The sequence below is a fragment of the Palaemon carinicauda genome, chromosome 4 (assembly GCF_036898095.1).
Source record: "Palaemon carinicauda isolate YSFRI2023 chromosome 4, ASM3689809v2, whole genome shotgun sequence".
NCBI classification, from domain to species: Eukaryota; Metazoa; Arthropoda; class Malacostraca; order Decapoda; family Palaemonidae; genus Palaemon; species Palaemon carinicauda.
The window spans coordinates 177,493,299-177,515,631 of record NC_090728.1 but is presented as its reverse complement, the minus strand read 5'-3'; the positions used below and the strand labels follow the sequence as shown (position 1 = coordinate 177,515,631).

Genomic DNA, 22,333 nt, shown 5'->3' with positions numbered 1-22,333 from the left:
AACAATGTCAGTAGGCACTATGGCCAAGATAAGGAAATTCTGGGGGGGTTCTTGGTATCTTGCGCAAACAAAAATGGATTTTTACCCAATAAGGAAGCCTCTAAACGACAATCTTTCAGCTGGCAATGGAGCAGACCATTTTTAGTGCAAAAATATCAGAAAATAGCTGTTTGTGACCAAATATGGCAATTTTCACTTCCAGGAATACAAAAAGAAATTAAAAAAATTTGTAAGGAGCTGACAGTATATGCGTACTTGTCAGTTGAATTAAACTGAATATAAAATTTAGGCCTTAAACCAAGCACTGGGGCATCAAAGGCCATTCAGCACTGCATAATGCATATCAATCAACCATACCCGTACTCTCACATTTGGTATCATTTTAACTTTTAAAACCAATCACACACCTTTCATACAATATCTGTCTCCCTTCACCACTCTTCATTAAAAAATTGTGGGTTGCATGTGTATGGCCAATACGCAATCTAGTTAAAATGATGTCATCCCTCCTACTTTTAGAATTACAAGACAACCCTTTATCCACTGAAGGGTGGATTTGTTTCAATTTTGTATTGGTGGTCAGTTCAGACCATTGAGCCTTCCCCTTTTTTTTACAGTAAAAATTAAACTTGCTTTTAGAGGGTTTGTAAGGAATACTTATGGGGGATAGATTAAGTAGCCCTGAAACTTCCTTAGCTGCCTTATTTACTCGTTCATTTCCATCCACCCCAAGGTGGGCAGGGAACCAGCAGAAGTGAACACTGACACTCTTCCTAAACTGCAGCAGAAGTGAACACTGACACTCTTCCTAAACTGCAGAAGTACTAACCAGTCCTGCACCTCTTGTACTAGATGATGGCCTGGCATAATTTGTTTAATTGCAAGTAAAACGCTATTAGAATCTGTAAATATTGCATAAAAATTATTTTGAATACCATTTTTAAAAACATGTCGAACTCCGAGAATTATTGCATACAGCTCAGCAGTAAATACTGAAGAGGATGCAAGTTTCTTTCTAATAACAATATCGCCTACCACGACTGCACTTCTAACTCCTGCAGCCGATTTCGAACCATCCGTAAAAACATGTTTCCCATGATGTTGAGCAGCATGATTTAAAAATTCACTTTTCATTACCTTACTGGGTAAGGTATTTTTCCCTCCTGCCATAAAACATACTTTGACAAGTGGATTACACTAAGGGGGAGACTTGGGTCCTACCTCTGCTATCTGTGCTGTAAACAAACCCACTTCAATAGCATTATTTTTCAGCTGTACTTCCAAAGGCTTGGGCACTCTTGATCTGTTAGGAGTATGATCTAAAGGAGTCTTAATATATTTACTGTAAGGATTGTTCCCTACAGCGAGGGACCTAGCTAAAAACCTCAAACTCAACTCTCTGAAAATGGAAAAGGGAGGCATGGCAGAATCCACATACAGACTATCAATGGGAGAGGTTCTGTATGCATCAGTGCAGATGCAGAACCCCACATTGTGAACATCAAGTTTTTCAAGTAAAGTTTTAGTAGCTGACCCATAAATTTGAAATGCATAGTCTAACTTGCTTAGACACAATGATGTATAAATTCTAAGCAAAGTTGTTCTGTCAGCACCCAAATCAAAATGTGATACAACTTTCAAGATGTTTAATGAATTTTTTACCATGATATCTTCTCTTTTACGGATACAAGTAAAACGGGTGGCTTTGGCCTTCTGAGGAGAGCATATGAATCCCCGAGAATTGGTCCATGCAGAAGCAGCATGTATAGCAATTTGAAACTTTCGACATGCTTATAGTACATATGATCCACTACAATAAACTGCAAAATCATCAACAAATAGTGATCCATGTATGCAAGGAGGTAGGTGACTCACAAGAATATTGATAGCAACAGCAAATAAAGTCACGCTCAGTACGCTGCCTTGTGGGACACCTTGCATGTAGGATGAAGAGAGTTCTGATCCTACTCTTACTTTAATTTATCGGTTAGATAAAAATTCTTCAATAAAAGAAAACATATGTCCTCCTACACCCCATGAGGCCAATTGCTTTAAAATACCGCCCTTCCAGGTGATGTCATATGCCTTTTTGAGGTCAAAACAGACACACCACCTGGTTTTGGTTAAGAAAAGGTATTTGAAATTTTCCTTGATAACATCAGCAAAGGGTCTAGCATACTTCGATTCTTCCTAAAACAAAACTGACTGTTTGATAAAAGGTTTTTTTTATTCTAGATACCACACGTCTGTTGTGGTCATTCTCTCAAATAGTTTGCATATGCAACTAGTCAAGGCTATAGGCCTATAACTAAATGGCAGTTCTAGGTCTTTACCAGACTTATGGCCAGGAATTATGATTGAAGAATACCAGGAATCAGGAGATGTATGAGAAGCCCATAGACCATTAAGGGTTTCTAATAAAAATTCCTTAGTATCCACTGGGAGATGTGAAATCATTTCATATCAGAAGCCATCCTCACCTGGGACAGTTAAACACAAGCTAGTGATAGATTTTGCTCCTCCACACTAAAGATAAGTTAAAAGCTTCAGTATTGGAAGAAGCAGGAGGAACAACAGATGTTGTTGCTCTAATTTGTTGAAATAATGGGGAATAATTGTCAGCACTTGATACACGAGCGAAGTGCGTAGCAAGTACCTCTGCTACATCTTTGGAGTCAGATATATATCTATTACTTTCCCTTAATACTGTATTGGTAAAGGTCTAGGGACAAACTTGCCTTGATGTTTTCTAATATTGTCCCATATTTCCTTTAAAGGAGTTTTGGTATTTGGTATTTACTTTGTTAAAAGTTCTTTTTAGTTTGGCACAGGCTCTGAGGTACGCTATTCTATCTGCTTCATAGTTCATTATTAAGTATCTTTTGAAGCAGGTTCGGGTCACTTTCCTTGCATTGGCACATTCTTTACTCCACCAAAGAACTACAGAACGATGAGGTAAACCACATGTTTTAGGAATAAACTTGCTAGCATTATCATCAATAACATTTGAGAGATGTAAAGTCACCCTACTCTATTGGTGTGTGCACAGTTCTCGTATGATGTAAAGTCTGCCTCATCTATCTACTATTTTGGTGGACATGGAGAAGGAAGATTGTGGGCATAATTTAACATTATTAGCCCTTGGCCACTGCCATATACTGTAGGTGTTGGTTGACTGACCAAAGGTAATACAAACGAATGGACGAGGGACTGATTGACAAATCGATGGCTGATGTAGAGTTGTGGAGTACATCATACCTAGTTGGAGAACCATCATTCATTAGTATTAGATCATTGTTATCGAATAATTCTTCAACAAGATTACCCCATCTATCGCACACATTTCCACCCCATAAAGTATGCTTTGCATTAAAATCATCCATTAAAATAAAAGAGACAGGGAGCTGATTGATCAGGTCTTGGAGGTCAGAGTCTAAGACTTTTTGGATTCCCAGCATGGTCTAAGAGGAAAAGTTCTAAAGATGGTTCAAGATATAGCGAGCATAAAGTAATTTTTTCCCAATATGTTATAATAGTACATGCCTGTAGTGGTGTATTGAGAGGGATGGTTTCAAATTTTATAGATTTATGAGAAAGTGATTGTACCAACTGTGATGTATGGATCGGAGTTGTGGGGAATGAAAGTGACGGAGAGACAGAAATTGAATGTGTTTGAGATGAAGTGTCTAAGGAGTATGTCTGGTGTATCTAGAGAAGATAGGGTTAGGAACGAAGTGGTGAGGGTAAGAACGTGTGTAAACAATGAGTTAGCAGCTAGAGTGGATATGAATGTGGTGAGGTGGTTTGGCCATGTTGAGAGAATGGAAAATGGCTGTCTGCTAAAGATGATGATGAATGCAAGAGTTGATGGGAGAAGTACAAGAGGAAGGCCAAGGTTTAGGTGGATGGATTGAGTGAAGAAAGCTCTGGGTGATAGGAGGATAGATTTGAGAGGCAAGAGAGAGTGCTAGAAATAAGAATGAATGGCGAGCGATTGTGACGCAGTTCCGGTAGGCCCTGCTGCTTCCTCCGGTGCCTTAGATGACCGCGGAGGTAGCAGCAGTAGGGGATTCAGCATTATGAAGCTTCATCTGTGGTGGATAACAGGGGAGGGTGGGCTGTGGCACCCTAGCAGTACCAGCTGAACTCGGTTGTGTCCTTTGTCAGGCTGGGAGGAACGTAGAGAGTAGGGGTCCCCCTTTTTGTTTTGTTTCATTTGTTGTCGGCTACCCCCCAAAATTGGGGGAAGTGCCTTGGTATATGTATGTGTATGTGATGAATGATGAAAACTGTGCCACCTTAATCTCTTGCAATTTGCAAAGGAGGGGATCTACAAAAATAATAATAGAGTCCAGGATTAAATGGTTTGTCGCTGCTCTTTGTTTCCTGTAAACAAATTATCTTTGCATCTGAATTCCTGGTTAAAGTTTTTATTTGATTAATAGTAGTTCCACTGGATCATGGACATTATCTTTTATTAACATTTTTCTTAATCTCATTTATCTTTTGGGACTTCTCAGATGGAGCCAGGTACGGCCTAGAGATGGAAGGTTTTATTATGGTACCGCTCTTCTTTTTTCTTTCTTTCTGTTATCTTTAAAGTCAGCCTTAAGATCATGAGTGGGAAGGCACTTACTAGGTGTATATGAAGGTAAGGACGAAGGGGACTTTTTCCTCTTTGGAGTCTCTTGTTTTCCAATCTCCATTAACTCAGGTAGAGATTCTGCCTGAGACAAAACTTTTGAGGTGGAGCATTGAAGTCACGGCCAGGACTCACACTCCGGACACGTGGAGGCAGGCGAGCACACTCTGCCTTCATACATGGTGCACGTGTGCGGATCGATGTTCACCTTAGAGAGCCATGCCCCGCATGACTTACCGGCCTTGGCACTAGGACAATGGCGTTGGGATTCCATAAGGGTAACCACAAGTAACACAAGGAAGGGATATGAACGGGAAAACACAAAGGGAACACGTGGAACACAATGGTGGGTCGGACGGGATGTGAGACAGAGCGGCGAGATGTGAACTACGCCGCGACCAGATGCTTACTGACGACAAAGACCCAGTAGCGCACCCCAGCGCTGACCCCGGGTCGCCTCAGGGCACGTATCCATCCGCCACGGAGGGACCCGACAAGGGACAACAGAGATAGGGGGGACTGCGCAAAATTCTTGGTCGGATAGGGAGGAGATCCCAGATACATCTAAGAAAGTAGTTCGAGGTAAGTACTCCGTGTTGGAACAATTCAAGTTTCCGATTAAATTCTTTGCATGGCCTACACTAATATGTACAGCATTTGCTTTCAAGATGGCAGCTTCTTCTTTCTTGTATCCTCTACAACTTTTATTGTTTAAATTATGGTGTTCTTTACAGTTTGCACAGGTTGTATCTCTGTTGTATTCACCACGTTCTAATGAAGAACAGTTAATAAAAACCTTCATATTATTGCAGTACCGGGATGGATGACCATGCAGTACTTGAAACAATTGAAGCATTGCAAAAGCCTAGGTTTATATTCTTGAACAAATATTCTTTCATTCTCAATATTTACATGATTAGGTATAACTGGGATTTCATAGGTTAAAACTATCATGCTTGTTTTGGGAATCTTACTTACTTTCCAAACATTAGAAGGGCATATGTCCAGTATTTCTGGTTCTAAAAAATCATGTAGGTCACTATCGAAGACTACTCCTTTACCCTAGCTGAAGTTTGTGTGTGGTTTAATATCTTTAATAGGATCAGTGTCTTCAATCCTCATGCCACAAAAGTCAATTGAGCTTGAGTATCTGATTTAGCATTAATCATAACAGATTGCTTACCATATTTACTAATATCCTTACTTTTAATTAAACCAACTTTATTATAAATTTACTCATCCTATAATAGTTATAATATAATTATCAATCTTTCCAGATACAATGATGTTGGAGGCTTGGGGTTCTTACTTCTGGAACTCTATACTCTATTACTTTTTTTTTTCCCACTTGCAGGTTTATATGCATCCAGGTTTTTTGGTGCTTTATTACATAGAGCCCCGAAATAATACAATTATAAATTATAATATGCTGCCTAATTTTTTTTTGGCTTCTAAAGCAATCTCAAAACTTGAATTTAATACCCAAGCTCCTTTACTACTGCCAAATTCCCTGAAAAAATGTTTATTGCCCCAAATCTATAAAAGGCTTCATGAATAATATCATGACTACAACTAATTGGAATGTTTTCTAAATGGAGAATTTTTCACACCTTTCGTTGGATCTGGTATTTTGCCAGAACCAGAGTAAAGTATTACTATTATCCTTAATATAAACAAAATTTTCTGCCAGTGCCGATAAATTACCAGTAATAACACTGGACGAAGAAGTATTATTAGAGGAATCCTTCATATTGCCAAGGTCATCAACAGAATTTTTCTTATTTATACAAGCAGAGGTCGTCAAAGGTGTATGGGGTTCGCCACCTGATCCAGGGGTATGGGGAACATTATGTTTACTCATTAATTTTTTGGGGGGAGGGAAGGGGTAGTAATAATTATAAAAAAAGGAAAAAAATCAGTATAAGGGAAAGAAAATATTAAGACTGTCTCAAATCCCAAAGAAAACCCTATTAACCTTTCATGGAATTAATTTCTCCACCAATGACACGTGCAAGAGCTACTTCACTCATGTCCACTCCCTGCCCTACCACAAAGGGATGGTACCACTATGATTAGAGTGGCTCAATTTTATGCCAAACCCACTTGATGAGACAGAGCATTGCAAGAATACAATCATCTCCATTTTAAACAGAGTGGCAGTCAAATCAGACAGAATGCCGAGAGTCCTATCTATATGAAACCGGCCAACCCCTGGAATCCGAAGATCAAGTTTTTTTGTTCGAGAATAGTCTGTGTGCCAGTATGGAAATACTGACACTCCTAGGTGTCCAAACTATTTTGGGTAGTTGGCAAGACCACCACAGCTCCCACAATTGATTTTGAAAAAAATTCCAATACCAGATATGATGTCCCCCAAAAATCTGGACAGTAAAATGGGTAAGAGTTTTGACAGCAAGGTTGGAAACAGTTGATAAATATGAAGGAGAATAAAGCAACTACAGTATAAGTATCAGAAGTAGGATGAGAGAAATTTAGTCAAACTGAGGAAAAATAAAATTCCCCAGTAACCAAGCTTCAGCACAGGAATGATATGCTGTGCTGAAGCTCGAATGACTTCATCAAGGCAATCTGTCGTTAAGAGGACGCGTACTTGTCGGCAGCTGAATCAAAAGTGAGCTATTCTTGCTGGGAAGGGGGCCAGGGCTCCTTACCCGCACCCTTCACCATCGGATCAGCCACTCGTTAACAAATTCTAATGACCATCTCCAGACTACACAGAATCAACCTCCCTAATTAATGGATGAAGGATTATATGTCACATAGGAACAAAGAGTATTGTGGTTAAAAATTTATTAGATAATCTACTACAGAGATTTAAACATGTTTTAAATTGGAAATAATACATAACACTCAAAATACAATACTGTACCTGTAATGGTTGCTCATTTTGGAGAGTCTGCTTATCTGCTGCAAGATCCCATAATGCAGGGGGTGCCAACCCGGTGTCAGATTCTTTAATGCCTGTTAAATCATTGACCTTTTTGACAGCCTTCTGGATGTCTTCTTCTATATTCTTAATAACTTTAGTGTATGGGCCTTGACCCTGCAGGAAAAAAATATAAAAAGATTGTAATTCAGATATCACATTACTACTATACAGTATTAAGACTCCACCAAGCATAACTGCTCATGGTGTTCATACAAATTTGCACTTCAGTTCAAAGCTCATTTCCTTATTACCAAGATATGACTGATAAACCTGACAATTAAGTATGCAATTACATCAAGACTAACTATAAGTAGTACAGCAGATAAATTAATTTGATGCAACAAGATTAGAAAAATTGAAGGTAAACTGTGTCTATCGAGGATCAGCCTGCAGATATGTCAAATTTGAAAGTATTTGTATTTTTCTTAACCATACAAACCTTGAGCTCTTTACTATGGATATATTACTTCAGTGAAAGCTGAAACTAGCCATAACTTCTTTCTGGGTCGACCTGTGGCGGCCGGTGAAAAGGGGTCATTCTAATACCCTTTTCTGATAAAATCTTCCAATTATACCAGAGAAAGATAAAAGCATGGAATGCAGAGGTTAATACCCTCGCGCGAACACCTTGTGGGTGTCATGTATAAAGCAAAGGCGCGTGAAAGCCACTATTCACAGGCTGTCTTCCATTTAGTTAATTCCTTCGTCAAAGGGATGGGCCGATACAGAGGCACCAGCCAATCTACCAGAGCCACGCCACCCACGCCCGACCCGAGCGCCACCTGAACAACATCCTTCTTTTTGGACTGCTAGAATTGTGTGTAATTTGTTGTGCTCTCGGAGTGTTTTCACACTTGTGGATTTATTTCGTCATGACCGAAGCTCCATCTTCACCCATTCCAATGTTAAGTACCATAGTTTGTTTTGACAGCTTTTTGTAGTACCGGGCTTTTGTCTTATATCCAGTATAGTCGGTTTTATCATTTCCGTCTGGCCCGTCCGCGGCGGCCATTGTTTGTTCCCTCGTCTTGGGGACTTAATCTTAGTCTGCCCGTTTGGTACTCTGTCACTTAGGTTCTTGGTTAAGTCCCTGACCTTATGCCTTTTGAACCGTCATTATTATTATCGTTATTATTCCCATGGTACTTTTTGCTAGCAAGTCCAGTCTACGAACAAGATTAGCGTTCTAGCTTTATTATAGTCTAGTACCCGCCCCACCGGGTCGTTTGTCAGTCGACTTTTCCATTTAATTTGGTTTTAGCAGACGCTATTCTTCGTTCGTAGTCTTATCTTGATGTTACAATTTTATTTTTATACATTTATAATAGTGTTGTGTGCATATTAGTCCTGATTTTGTCTCCAAGGGAGCGAGAGATTGGGGTTCCCGTTTTCTGTTCGCAGTCACGAGTTACCCTTTTTCTCTCGTTTTCTTTCTTATCTCAGGTGGGTGAGCGGATTTCCTGTTTTCCGTTTTGTGCGTTCAACGGGTTCTCCCTCCCTCACCTCTCCCCCTACGGGTGTATGATAACTTACGAGTTATTTAGTTTTGGTTACTTTTCAATAGTTAGCGTTATTTATTAGGTCCGAGTTCCGTCCTCTCCCCGTTACGGCTTGGGAGTAGTTCTGAACATTTTTCCACTCCGCCTTGAGTTCTACTCCGCCATGAGGGATTCTCAAGGACTTTAGAACTATTGTTATATATATATATTGTTTACTTACAACCCTCTGGGACGGGCTTCATATTGTTTAGATACGACCCTCCGGTGGCCCTTACTACGGTCTCAGGCCACGGCCATATCCACACAATAACCATTGTTATTACAATTGAGTTATTATTCACAATATAATTATTCAGGACTTTTCATCGCCCTCCGGCTTCACCGGAGATCGTCAATACGCTTTACTATTATCTTAGCCTTAGCCTTTAGCTACGGCTTGTGTTTTATAAATTTCACAATCGAATTATTATCCACAATTGAATTATTCAGGACCTCTCATCGCCCTCCGGCTTCACCGGAGATCGCCCATACACTTCACACTTATATTAGCCTTGCCTTTAGCTACGGCTTGTGTTTATATTTATTTTACGGGCCTGTAACTGCTTCCCCGACCCTCAGAGGTCGGCAGATTGCTTTAGATTATTTATTCTTATGTCATTATTATCACTTTTAAGATGATACAGCCCCATTACCATTGCTGGTGCTTTTATATTTAATTGTTTTAATATAGAGCTCCGGCTCTCACTGAATTCCCTTAAGCACCAATATTGCATTTAACTAATGTCTGTTAATAGAGTTTTTAACCCCTTACCAGAGTTTCAAGGAACACCAAGACTCATGTCTCCTTTCTTTTACAGAAGATACGTTGTACTGCCCAAGGATGCCCTGCCTCGTTCAACGACCCCGTTGGGCATGACCTCTGTCGGTCCCACTCACACTGCGCCATCCCCTTTATCCGGGAACCGGGACAGGCCCAGTATATGGTCTGGTTCCCGGATTTGTGCTCGCTCTGTTACGAGTTGTCCTCAATACTACTGAACGATGATGTAAGTGGGTTTTTCCTTTTGTTCCTTATTTCTCTTTGGCAGACACTAATTTAGCCATTAATATGACATACACGGTATATTTTGGAGAGCAATCCCCCTCCTGCATCACTAATCACTACAAATCTTTCAGGCCGATGACGACTCTCTTCGGTCAGCAAGGGCTACTCTTCGTCCTTGGGTGTCGGGCTTCGGCAGGAATGCCCCGTCTGGCGCACCCTATCTCCTCGATGGAGACATGGCCTCCCGTCTCTTCCCAGGCTCGACTACTGCAGCAGTCTCTCCTGAAGTTGCTGCCCCCTTAATTGAAGAAGTCAGGGCAACCATTTCCGCGGAGGACGAACCCCTCGTACCGCTGGACGTGGCAGATCTAGATATAGACGTAGAACCCAGGAACGAGCTGGTAAGTGGTGCAGAGTTGGTGGAAACCCTTTTCTCTCCCACTCCCTCTTCCTTTCTAGGTTTTGATAACCCTAAGGCTTCTCCTCGGGATCCCTCTGTCCCCGTACGACCCAAGGTGAAGCCACTTCGCACTTATAAGTCTTCAGCTTTGCCAGTATCAACGTCACCGGTCCCCGGACCCTCGACAGCTCCTGATATTCATATTGCTCCTCGTAAAACCACGACTCCTAAGAAGTCTAAGTCTACCAAATCCAAGACACCACCAACGGATGGCTTTCAGGTACCCTGGTGCGATCTCTTCCCCATCGAACTGGTCAGAGAACAAATTCAACATCAGTCTGGGGCGATGACAAAGATTAAGGATATGGTGGCTACTCTGATCCGCTCCGGAACTCAGCTTCCTCCTCCTTCCGCCCCAGACGCATCGAAGCTACCTCCCTTCGATAAAAACAATCCTTGGCGGTTTGCCTTGCATGCCCCATTCTTAGATGGTTCCCTAACTCTGGAGGGCATAGGCACCCGCCCTCTAGAGGACCTGGAGTTCTACCCCCCAGGGCCTAGAATTCCCATTCAATGGCTTCGTACGTTTAAAGAAACATGCATTGGTCCGTATGGACAAGGTACCGAAGGAAACAGTGATATTTCCGAAAGAGCAGGCCCAGGCTATCTGGGCCAGAACTCTATCAGAGTGGGGGTATATTAACTCAAACCTCACCCCACACAAAGGTGCCTACACTATTTTTACGACAGCGGCCTCTATCTCTTTGCCGCTCATAGACAAAATCACAGAGCTGACTATACAGGCCATCAAGGAAGGCTCTTCCATGCCGGCTCTCAAGGAGATGGACCCCACCTCATTGCTTATTCCGGGTACCTCTGCAACCTGGGATGACGCGTCTTCTACCTTCACAGTGGGGAAGCTAGACCCGGACTGTGCCTCTACTCTTTTCTCTGAGAAGCTTCCCAGATTACTAGAGAATCTTCTCAAAACTGAGTTCGAGACCCGTAATAGACTAGCTAGGTCCCTCCACTCCATCACCTCCATGGAGTCCCTAGCATCGCTTTACCCAGAGGAAACGCTGTTCAGAGTCGCCACAAAGAACCAGCTGCTGTCCTACCAAATAGACCTCCATGACTTCTGGTCGGCTCGAGTTAGTTGCAGGAAGTTCGTTCTGTCTGAGGCCTCCATCAGACATGAACCGAACAGGCTGATAGCGTCCTCCTGCTGGGGTAAGAACCTCTTCCCTCAGAACGAAGTTGATAAGGTTCTTCAGGACGTGGCGAGGGCAAACCAAAATTTGCAAGTAAGGTGGGGTTTCTCAGCCAAAAGGAGGTTCGAATCCCAGAAACAGACGTTCTTCAAGAAGAAGCAGAGGTTTAGTCCTTACAAGACGGTCCGGGGTAACTCGTCGCCACAGTCTTCCGCTGCCTCGACTTCTCAACAACCGGCTCCCCCTCAGCAAGTAGTCTACCTCACTGCTCCCCCTGGTACACAGCCCAACCCCTCTTGGATGTCCTCTCCTGCATACAACCCTGCCTACGAATCCTCCGGTTCCTTTCGTGGACACCAGAGAGGAAGCTTCAGAGGTAGAGGACAGTTCCGCCAACGCGGCGGACCTAAAGCAAGGGGTGCCCGTGGAGGGAGGGGACCTAGGTTCACTCCCTCCCAATGATGTGATGCCGGTAGGAGGGAGACTTTATCACTTCCGAGACCATTGGACCTTCAGTCCATGGGCTCACAGCATAATATCCAGGGGCTTGGGTTGGAAATGGTCACAGGGATCCCCTCCTCCACCAGTGACCTTCTTCCAGAGACCCACTCCCATCCTGGAAGAGTACACCGCAGTGTTACTCAAGAAGAAAGCGATCAAACGGGTTCGATCCCTGAAATTCCAAGGCCGCCTATTTACAGTCCCGAAGAAAGACTCATCGGCGTTGAGGGTAGTTCTAGACTTGTCAAAACTAAACTCTTACATCCTTTGCGACAAGTTCCGTATGCTGACTATCTCTCAGGTACGGACCTTACTTCCCCGTGGGGCCGTCACCACCTCTATCGATCTTACCGACGCCTATTATCATGTCCCAGTAGCTCGAAACTTCTCTCCTTACCTAGGCTTCCATCTCGGCAAGAAAGCCTTTGCATTCAAAGTCATGCCCTTCGGTCTCAGCATTGCCCCCAGGATATTCACGAAACTGGGGGAGACGGTGCTCGAACAACTCAGAAACCAAGGGATACAGATCATCGCCTATCTGGACGATTGGCTCATTTGGGCCCAGTCGAGCCAGGAATGCAACAGAGCTACGTCGAAGGTACTCCACTTTCTCGCCAAACTGGGCTTCCAAGTCAATCTCCGAAAGTCTCGCCTACAACCATCAAGCCACTTCGAATGGTTAGGCATCCGTTGGGACCTTTCAAAGCACAGGCTCTCCCTTCCTCCCAAGAAGGTAAGGGAGATAGCTTCCAAGGTCAGGAACTTTCTCAAACACAAACAGGTGTCCAGAAGAGCTTTAGAACGAATCCTCGGCCTTCTCCAATTTGCCTCACTGACCGATCTCCTAATAAAAGCCAAACTCAAAGACATCAATCGAGTTTGGAGAAAGAGAGCGACAATACCTTTAAGAGACAAGACCTCGAAGATCCCCTCTGTCTTAAAAATGAGACTACAACCATGGTCCGAACGGAGGAACCTCTCCAAATCGGTTCCTCTACAGGTCCCCTCTCCACAAGTGACAATTCATACCGACGTGTCTCTGAGTGGATGGGGGGGGGTTACTCCCAACATCAGATGTTTCAGGGCTCTTGGTCACCCGCCATGAAGCAGTTCCATATCAATGTTCTCGATGCCATGGCGGTGTTCTTGACCCTGAAGAGAATCTCTCCTCCGAGGTCGACCCACATCAGAGTAGTCTCAGACAGCACGGCAGTAGTCCACTGCCTCAACAGAGGGGGATCCAAATCACCCAACCTGAATCAGATCCTGGTCACTATCTTCGCCTTGGCAGCCGACAAAGACTGGTTCCTGCCAGCAACTCACCTAGCAGGAGTCCAGAATGTGATAGCAGACTCATTATCCAGGACAAAACCACTGGAATCAGAATGGTCCCTGGACATACACTCCTTCCGGTGGATACTCAGGCTGGTTCCAGGTCTCCAGGTAGATCTATTCGCGACCCAACTCAATCACAAACTCCCATGTTATGTGACCCCGAACCTGGACCCTCAGGCTTATGCCATGGACGCATTAACCCTGGATTGGAACCATTGGCAGAAGATCTACTTATTCCCTCCAGTGAATCTTCTACTGAAAGTCTTACACAAACTCCGCTCCTTCCACGGGGCAGTGGCTTTAGTGGCACCTCACTGGCCAAAGAGCAGTTGGTTTCCTCTCCTCCTCGAGTTGAAACTCCGTCCCTTCCGGATCCCATTCCCCAAACTGACCCAAGTGGTCCAAACTCGGACTGTGTCAGATTCCTCAAGGATAGCCAAAACCCTAACTTTGTGGATTTCATGAAGTTTGCGGCTCGTAAGGATGCAAACATCGACCCGGATAATCTCCTCTTTATAGAATCAGACAAAAGGGACTCTACGATTCGCCAGTTAAGAAACTAGCAGATTTCTTAAAGAATTCAGACCATTCTGTTATGACTCCTAATTTAGCCATCTCCTTCTTTAGGTCAATATTTGACAAAGGCCTAGCAGCTAGCACTATAACCACCATTAAGTCAGCTTTGAAGAAGGTCTTCCTGGTTGGGTTTAACATTAACCTGGCGGATTCTTATTTCTCGTCTATTCCAAAAGCATGTGCTAGGCTTCGACCTTCGGTTCGCCCACAAAAGGTCTCTTGGTCTCTGAATGATGTCCTCAAACTTGCCTCCGACACGGACAACGAATCCTGCTCCTATATCACTCTTCTTCGGAAGACTTTATTTCTAACAGCTTTGGCCTCGGGTGCTAGAATCTCAGAACTAGCAGCTCTCTCACGAAACTCAGAAAACATAGATTTCCTCCCTTCAGGTGAAGTACTTCTTTCTCCAGACAGGGCGTTCCTAGCTAAGAATGAAGACGCCCAAAATAGGTGGTCCCCTTGGAAGATTATTCCTCTCCTCCAAGATACTTCTCTATGTCCAGTCACTACTCTCAGGGCCTTTTTAGCTAGGACTGCTACCCGATCGTCTGGCCCCTTGTTTATCAGAGAACAAGGAGGTACCATTTCCATACAGGGTATTAGGCAACAGATCCTTTACTTCATTAAACAAGCCAATCCGGGATCATTTCCCCATGCTCATGATATCCGGTCACTAGCTACCTCCATCAATTATTTCCAAAATATGACAAATTCGAAGATAATTTGTATTTTTCCTAACCATACAAACCTTAGCTATTTACAAAGGGTATTACTTTTAGCGTAGCTGAAATGGCGAGCCATTAGAATTTAACGAGGGTGTATTACCCCCGCGCTAGTTAGCGGGGGGTAGGGGAGTGGTAGCTAGCTACCCCTCCTCCCCCTCACACACACGTGAATACTCACTTTCACTTAGAGGTAGGACTTGTCTTGGGGGACAGGGCTGGCGGGCAAATATGTGTAAATAGCTAAGGTTTGTATGGTTAGGAAAAATACAAATTATCTTCGAATTTGTCATTTGTTCCGTAACCGAAATACAAACCATGCTATTTACAAAGGGTGACTTATCCCTTGGGAAGGGTGGAAAGTCCCCAGCCATACTGGCTTTGGCTTTACCCGGGGACTCAGAATCCGAGTGAGTCGCACTCGAGAAAAGGAGTCCCTGCACCTCACAAGTTCCTTGCTCCGCAAGGAACCATGTGGCCTACGTAAGCTTGTGTGTGAAGGAAGAAGTGTGACTCGTCCTAGGCAGTTGACCTGGAGTTCCAGAAGGAACTCTGGGTTAGGACGTTCCCAATACCACCTCGTCAGGGTATGGGGGACGCGACAGTATTGACTCAATACTCGGAACACAAGGAAGCATGGTTTACCTGCAGAGGTTCGAGGTCAGCTATGCAGAGACCAGGATGCTGCTTCCCCGTAGAGGGGATGATGAAGAAAGAAGTAAGGGCCAGACATACTTCTTTCGTTCATGCAGACTAAAACCTGATAACAATGCCCTCAACCTTCTGCTACCTGTCCAAAAGGGAGCCTGAGGTTAGACCAGCTGTTGTGTAGCCACCACAGAGCGATAGAAAACGTATCGAGACTATTGTGGGTCACGCCCTGCAGGAAGCGGGCTGCGAAGGTCATCAGACGCTTCCAGACTCCATCTTGTTGCACCTGCGTCACAGAGTAGTATTACTCGAAGGCAAGGGACGTTGCGATGTATCCAACATCGTGCTGTAGGGCGACGTGACGGGGGAGGGTCTGAAGACAGGACGAGATGAATGTCCTTGAGTCCGGGCTGAAGAGGTATACTGGTGACTCTCCCCCCATGTCCTCCTTGTGTTCCCAAATCGGCTGCAACTGAGGACAAACTGCAGCTGTTCCCAGCGCTAACCTCTCGATTCCTTACTGGCAAGAAAGAGAAGGTCTTGGGACATCAGACACAGAATGGAGACTCGAAATCTTGAATGAATCGGACCGAAGGGCCGGGACCCTCAGATTCTGAGTCTAGCCAACAACTCAGGAGCGAGCCTGAATGTTGCCTTCCCCTCTTCCTTAGAAAGGGGGGAGTAGTAAGAGACCAAGAAGATTGCTTACACACTGGCCGTGGCCAGAGTGAGCAGAAGACCCAAGGCGGAATACAATCCGAGGCCTGTCGTAAAAGGGGTCTTGAGAAGATCTCTTAAAGGACTAAAAGTCCGAGCCATGCTCCAAGTTGGAGGTCTTCCTCCGACTAGGGCAGGGACGATCGTAGCTTCGCATGAGCGAGGATAGATCCAGCGGGCAGGAAAGTTATCCCTTTAAGCCTGAAGGTCAGGGAAAGGCTGAGCTACAGGCTTCATTGCCGAGAGCGGAAAGGAGTTTCCTCCCGCCGAAAGGCAATAAGACTGTTATTGCTGGAGAAGAGGCCTCAAGGGAAGGGGTATATCTCCCACGGCACCAACCACCTTAGACTCTTCACTTTGCCTGGGAGACCCCTGTGGATGACTATCGCAGATGACGCGACCTCCGTACCGCGACTGTAGCGGGTTGTCTCTTCTAGAGGAGGAAGCGTAGTGTCTCCAGGCATGAAGCCGAAGCGATGTCCCGGTTCGGGAGAGATGTCGCAGTGTGGTTGCTTGAGTAGTCTGCGCCGTGGGAGAAGCTCTCCCGGGAGTTCCGTCATGGGAAGCAGAGGGTCCAGAAACCGTTCTACGAGTAGTCCCAGTGGAGCTCTCCCATTGAAAGGTTGACAGACAACCTGGTCTTGTTGAGGCCCATTGTCCGCAGACAAAAAGGAGGGAAGACGCAGGCGTCGAAGTTGTCCCACCATCACCGGAATGCATCTTGCCAGTGTCTCGGGGACTGAGACTGGGGGGAAGACTAGCGGAAGCTTGAGGTTCCAAGCTGTCGCGATCAGGTCCCCCAGACCAGCACTTGCTGGTTACCCAAGGTCAAAGACCCCTAGGTACACTCTCTCTATGAGGCTCTGCTCGGATAGTCTGAGAGAAACATTCCCCTGCCTGGAATGAGAGAGCCGATGGTGGTATTGAGAGAATCTCAATCATCCCGGTATCTCTACTGCAAGATGTGAAGGTGTGAAAATGCGTCCCCTGCTGGTTAGAATGAAGTCGACGCGCATCGGGGACACTCGGCAGTAGCTGTAGGATCTGAAGAGAGGCCAGACTAAGGTCCCTAAGCCTGCCTGAATGATGGAGAGGTATCCTTCAGGTCTTGACCATAGGCCTGGACCGGAACATGCCCCCCCCCTTTCCTTTGACGAGTCCGAGAACCGCATCAAGAATGTGGGGAAAGAACGAGAATATCCACTACCATCAAGAGGCTCCATAGGTCAACACCCATTGCAGGTCTAATAGTTCCGCTGGTCCCATAGGGCCAGGGAGTCCGGTTAAACATGCCTGAAGCCACCGGAACTTGGATCGCCCCACATGGAACTTATCCTGAGGCGACCGTTCGGACTATAGACGGGTCAATGAGGAAAGAAGAACTAGGAAACGTTTCAAGGTAGGGCTGAAAGCTCTGCTTGACTGAGAACAGGTACTGCGACTCTCCTCAGTCTTGCCACAGTCAACCGAAAGGAAGGCTCGGAGGATGTGGTCACAGAATCTGGCGTCCCCAGGTGGTCACCCATCCAAGTACCGACGTTGCTTAACCTCGCTGGATGGACGAGAAGCGGGGTTTCCAATGTGGTAAGGCGGTTGACTCAATATCATGGCCAGATACTCCAGATGTTGAGGCAGAGGAAGAGAAGGCTCCAAGCAAAATACCATGAGCCCACACTCCTGATAAGCATCCGGAAGCTTGTCCCGGCGCTGAAGAAGGTCGAAACCCGAGCCTACAGGAGTTGACCAGCCCTCCAAACAGCAGAGGGGGCGGAAGCCTGCCCCTGAGCGGCCAAGAGGAAGGCAGGGAGAGTTCTCTAGGGAAACAAACCTGCTATGCCACGGCGGGATAGCCACACTGCATCATAAGCAGGAATACTTGCAGTCTAGGCTGAATTCGACGAGCACCCTGGAAGATGGATGGAATGGAAACTGAAAGTACCCGTCCTTCCGATCCAGGGTTTTTAAGGAGTCCTGTCGCCTCGTTACCAGTCTGATCGATTCTGCTGGCCGAAGTTTGTTCGACAAACTTGATCTGGGCTGGGAGGTCGACTATGGACATCCCCTCTCAGATCCTTCCTTACAAGAAAGGATCGACTGAGGGGGCCGGGGGTGAAGCCGTCGATGATCCTAAGGAAGACCTTCGCCTAAGGTATGGATCATTCTGCCCAACCGGGCAATTCTGCTGACGCTATGGCATAGAGGTTCAGAGACACTGAATTCGCTGACAGAGACGGCAGGCGCGATATCCTTGGCTACTCACAGAGAATATGCGGGAATGGGCATCGGGAAGCTGTCATTCGGATGAGTAACCTTAAGCATCCTCCCAGCGAAAAACCTGCAATCCTAGAGTTCGTGAACTCCTTTTAGGACTATGCCCCCCCGGGGGAGTCTCCCGTGCCATCTGTTCCTGACAGGAGAAAACTGCAATTGGACACCTTGTCCCAGTTGTCGTAGCCGATAACTTAGGCCGACGTGGTTGAAAGAAAAGGCGCTGGAGCCCTGCAGAGTCTGGAAGAAAGCGCCTTGGAGGAGTGAAACCGGAAGTCGATTTACTCCGCACAGCAGCTGTCTAAGTCTGTCCTTGGGCACAAACAAACTCTTCTCAAGGATGGAAGGGTGTCTGAGGTCGTCGACCTCCACAGATGAGACACCCGAAGGAAGCCCTCAGTCAGCGCGTCCAGATGGTACAACATCGAGCTTGTCCGCAAGTTAGATACTAACGACGAAAGGCCAAGGTGCCTGAGCTCGAGAGGAGGAAAGTACCCTTGATCTTCCTGTAGCTTCCTTGAACCAAACCTCGGGCCGTAACCGAGGAGGGAAGGAACCTGGTAAGCTCCCAGAGGAAGAGGTAAGCAGTCACCCCTTGTCCGATGGAGAAATCTCGAACGGAAAGCCCCCCCCCCCCCCCCCCCCCCCGCCAAAAATCCTTCCAGGGAATGACGGGGAAGGGCTAACCCAGGTTCAGGAATAGAGGAGTGTTGTTCAGATCTCTCTTAAGTTTCTCCTATTCTGCAAGTGCCATGCTCTGTGTTTACGGGGTGAGACAGTGTTCTGGAAATACGCTCCAGAAGAACTCGCCAGGCTGGTCATGCTGCGAAAACCCCATTGGGAATCGTGGTCGCAATTGCCCTGGAGCTCGCGCGACGGGAATTCCTGGTGGTCGGCGGGCGATAACCCATAGACGAGCAATGGATACTGCAAGAAATAAGCCGACATTTGTGTGAAGAAACACTGTAGGTTCGCGTGACGGAACATCATCCGTCTGCGCGATGGAAAAAAACCGTTGGTTCACGCGTGGGCAAACATTGGAGAGCATGAGCGTGGACGTGCAGGCACGTGGTCGTGCGGTTGCACGGGCGAGCGGTCGTGCGGTTGTACGGGCGAGAGGTCGCGCGGTTGCACGGGCGAGTGGTCGCGCGGTTGCACGGGCGAGCGGTCGCGCGGGCGCGCAGGCGAGCGGTCGCGCTGGCGCGCAGGCGAGCGGTCGTGAGGGTGGGCAGGTGGATGAGAGCGAGTCCGAGGTGGCGAACGCAAGCGTTAGCGCGATGGCAAGGAAACGCGCTGCCGCGTGGGCGAGGAGGACTGCTGGCGATATGGATCAACAAGCGATCGGTGGTGAGCGCTAACTCACAGGTTGGCGATGGCGCGTTGTGATATGCCGACGCGATGGTCGAGCAGTATGCGCAGGTGGGCGATCGTGCGATGGCGAGCAGTATGCGAAGGTGAGCGATCGCGAGCAGTGATCAGCATGCGCAGGGTCGCGCGATGGTGGTCAGCATGCCAGGGTCTCGCGATGGCGATCAGCATGCGCAGGTCGAACAGCCTCTGCAGGTGGGCGATCGCGTGATGGCGAACAGCATACGCAGTTGAGGGTCGCGCGATGGTGATCAGCATGCGCAGGGTTGAGCGATGGTGATCAGCATCCGCAGGTGTGCGGTCGCGCGATGGCGATCAGCATCCGCAGTTGAGGGTCGTGCGATGGCGATCAGCATCCGCAGTTGAGGGTCGCGCGATGGCGATCAGCATCCGCAGGTGAAGGTCGCGCGATGGCGATCAGCATCCGTCGTTGAGGGTCGCGCGATGGCGGTCAGCATCCGCAGTTGAGGGTAACGCGATGGTGATCAGCATCCGCAGTTGAGGGTCGCGCGATGGCGATCAGCATCCGCAGTTTGAGGGTCGCGCGATGGCAGTCAGCATCCGCAGTTTGAGGGTCGCGCGATGGCAGTCAGCATCCGCAGTTTGAGGGTCGCGCGATGGCGATCAGCATCCGCAGTTTGAGGGTTGTGCGATGGCGATCAGCATCCGTAGTTGAGGGTCGCACGATGGTGATCAGCATGCGCAGGTGAGCTAGTAGCTGGCGAACCATGTTCCTTCAGAAGTGTTGGAGAACGTTGGCGTGCCGGCTGTAACACACGTGGGCGATCCGGAGATCGCTGGCGGGCTGATGATCGCTGACGAGCTGATGATCGCTGGCGAGCTGATGATCGCTGACGAGCTGATGATCGCTGACGAGCTGATGATCGCTGACGAGCAGAAGGCTACGCGTGGAAGCCTGCGCAAAGAAGAAGAGTCCTTGACCCCGACATGAACCGAAGTTCTAGATCGCGAGGGCGAACGTGGGCGCACAGGGCACGTAACAGGAACCGCAGGGAAGATCATCTTGAAAGCGCTGACGAACAGGAGAGCGCTGATGAGCAGAAGGGCGCGCAGGGAAACCCTGACACGCAAGGGAAGAACCCCCGTGGGGGCAACCCTTTGCCCCGAAGGGATCGTTGTCCGCCGGGAGACTGATGTCCGTCGGAAGACCGCTGTTCGTCGGGCAGACCGTTGTCCGTCGGGAAGACCGTTGTCCGTCGGGAAGACCGTTGCCCGTCGGAAGACGAGATCAGACTGCTGTCCATCTGCACTAAGGCGGAAGATCGAGAAAAAGGAGTTGTAGGCTGCAAACGGAGATCCAAAAAGGCGCCTCAAGCACCCTTAAAGGGAGATGAGAGGCCCTTACGACGAGGCGGACGGAGGGCCTTACGGCGAGGGAGGCCAACAGCAACAGCAACAGAAGAAACCTCCGAAGAGGAGTCTCTATGAGTGTACTCTCTCGCGAACGAAAGAGAAACACTTCGTGGAAGAGACTGGTCAGCCAGTGACCTAAAGGAGCAATCCTCCGAAGAGGAGCTCCTGCAGTTGCCCAGCCCCTTGAGCGAAACTGCAGGTGCGACCGCTCAGCACCAAGAGCATAGTCGCACGAAAAAAAAGGCAAGAGAAGAACCCCCCAAAAGGGGAAAAACTCAAGCCTGGACAGGAAAAACTTCCCTCGGAAGGAAAGTTATCCGCCCAAGGAGGCAAGCCTCCTGACTGTTCTAAAATGAACTGGAGAGCTGTCCGTCGACACGGGAGTACTACCAGTAGAAGGAGACACGCCCCTGACGAAAATACAAGGGGGGAGGCAGCAACAGCCGAATCCCCAGGACTCCACCAGACAGCTCACACTGTTGCTATATTACAGAAACGAACTATATCGGTAACTGTAAAAAAATAAAACAAATAATATTAGTACACATTCATTCCCCCGGGAAGGCTCCGAAGAGGAATCCCGAGGAAAAGGAACAAGAATTACACAACAGGCACGTGCCCTCACAACCACTTACACTCGCGGAAGGAGAGCTGTAACCAAAACAGAATTATAACAATTATAATTATGTAACTATGTAATTATGTAATTTAAAAATGAATGAACACTAAAGAAAGAACGAAAACCCCGAAAGGAATCGTTCTAAACAAAAAACAACTACAATTAGATTCATAACTAATTGATACAAACGTACGGCGTAGCAACCCCCCACACGGAAAGGAAGCTAGGCTACAAGGGCGTAGTAACACGTAGTAAAAGGGTGAACGACCTCAAGAGAGAGAGAGAGAGAGAAAGACATAAGTCAAACTCGATCGCCACCCATAAAATACGCCGTGGTGGCCTAACTGCCGAGGCCTCCACGTAGATATCGTACACTACACACACACATCTGAAAAGGAAACTTACTTATTTCTATACTCAAATATATATACAAACATAAAAACATGTTTACA

General features: G+C 46.8%; 1 protein-coding gene across 1 annotated transcript in view; it reads right to left on the bottom strand.

The window, feature by feature from the left end:
• The window catches only part of LOC137639768 (26S proteasome regulatory subunit 7-like), a 46,861-nt gene that overhangs the window by 12,164 nt on the left and 12,364 nt on the right, over window positions 1-22,333 (bottom strand). The window contains exon 3 of the mRNA XM_068372013.1: window positions 7,533-7,706. Within this exon, the coding sequence (XP_068228114.1) occupies window positions 7,533-7,706 (174 nt within the window). The remainder of the gene's footprint in view (window positions 1-7,532; window positions 7,707-22,333) is intronic.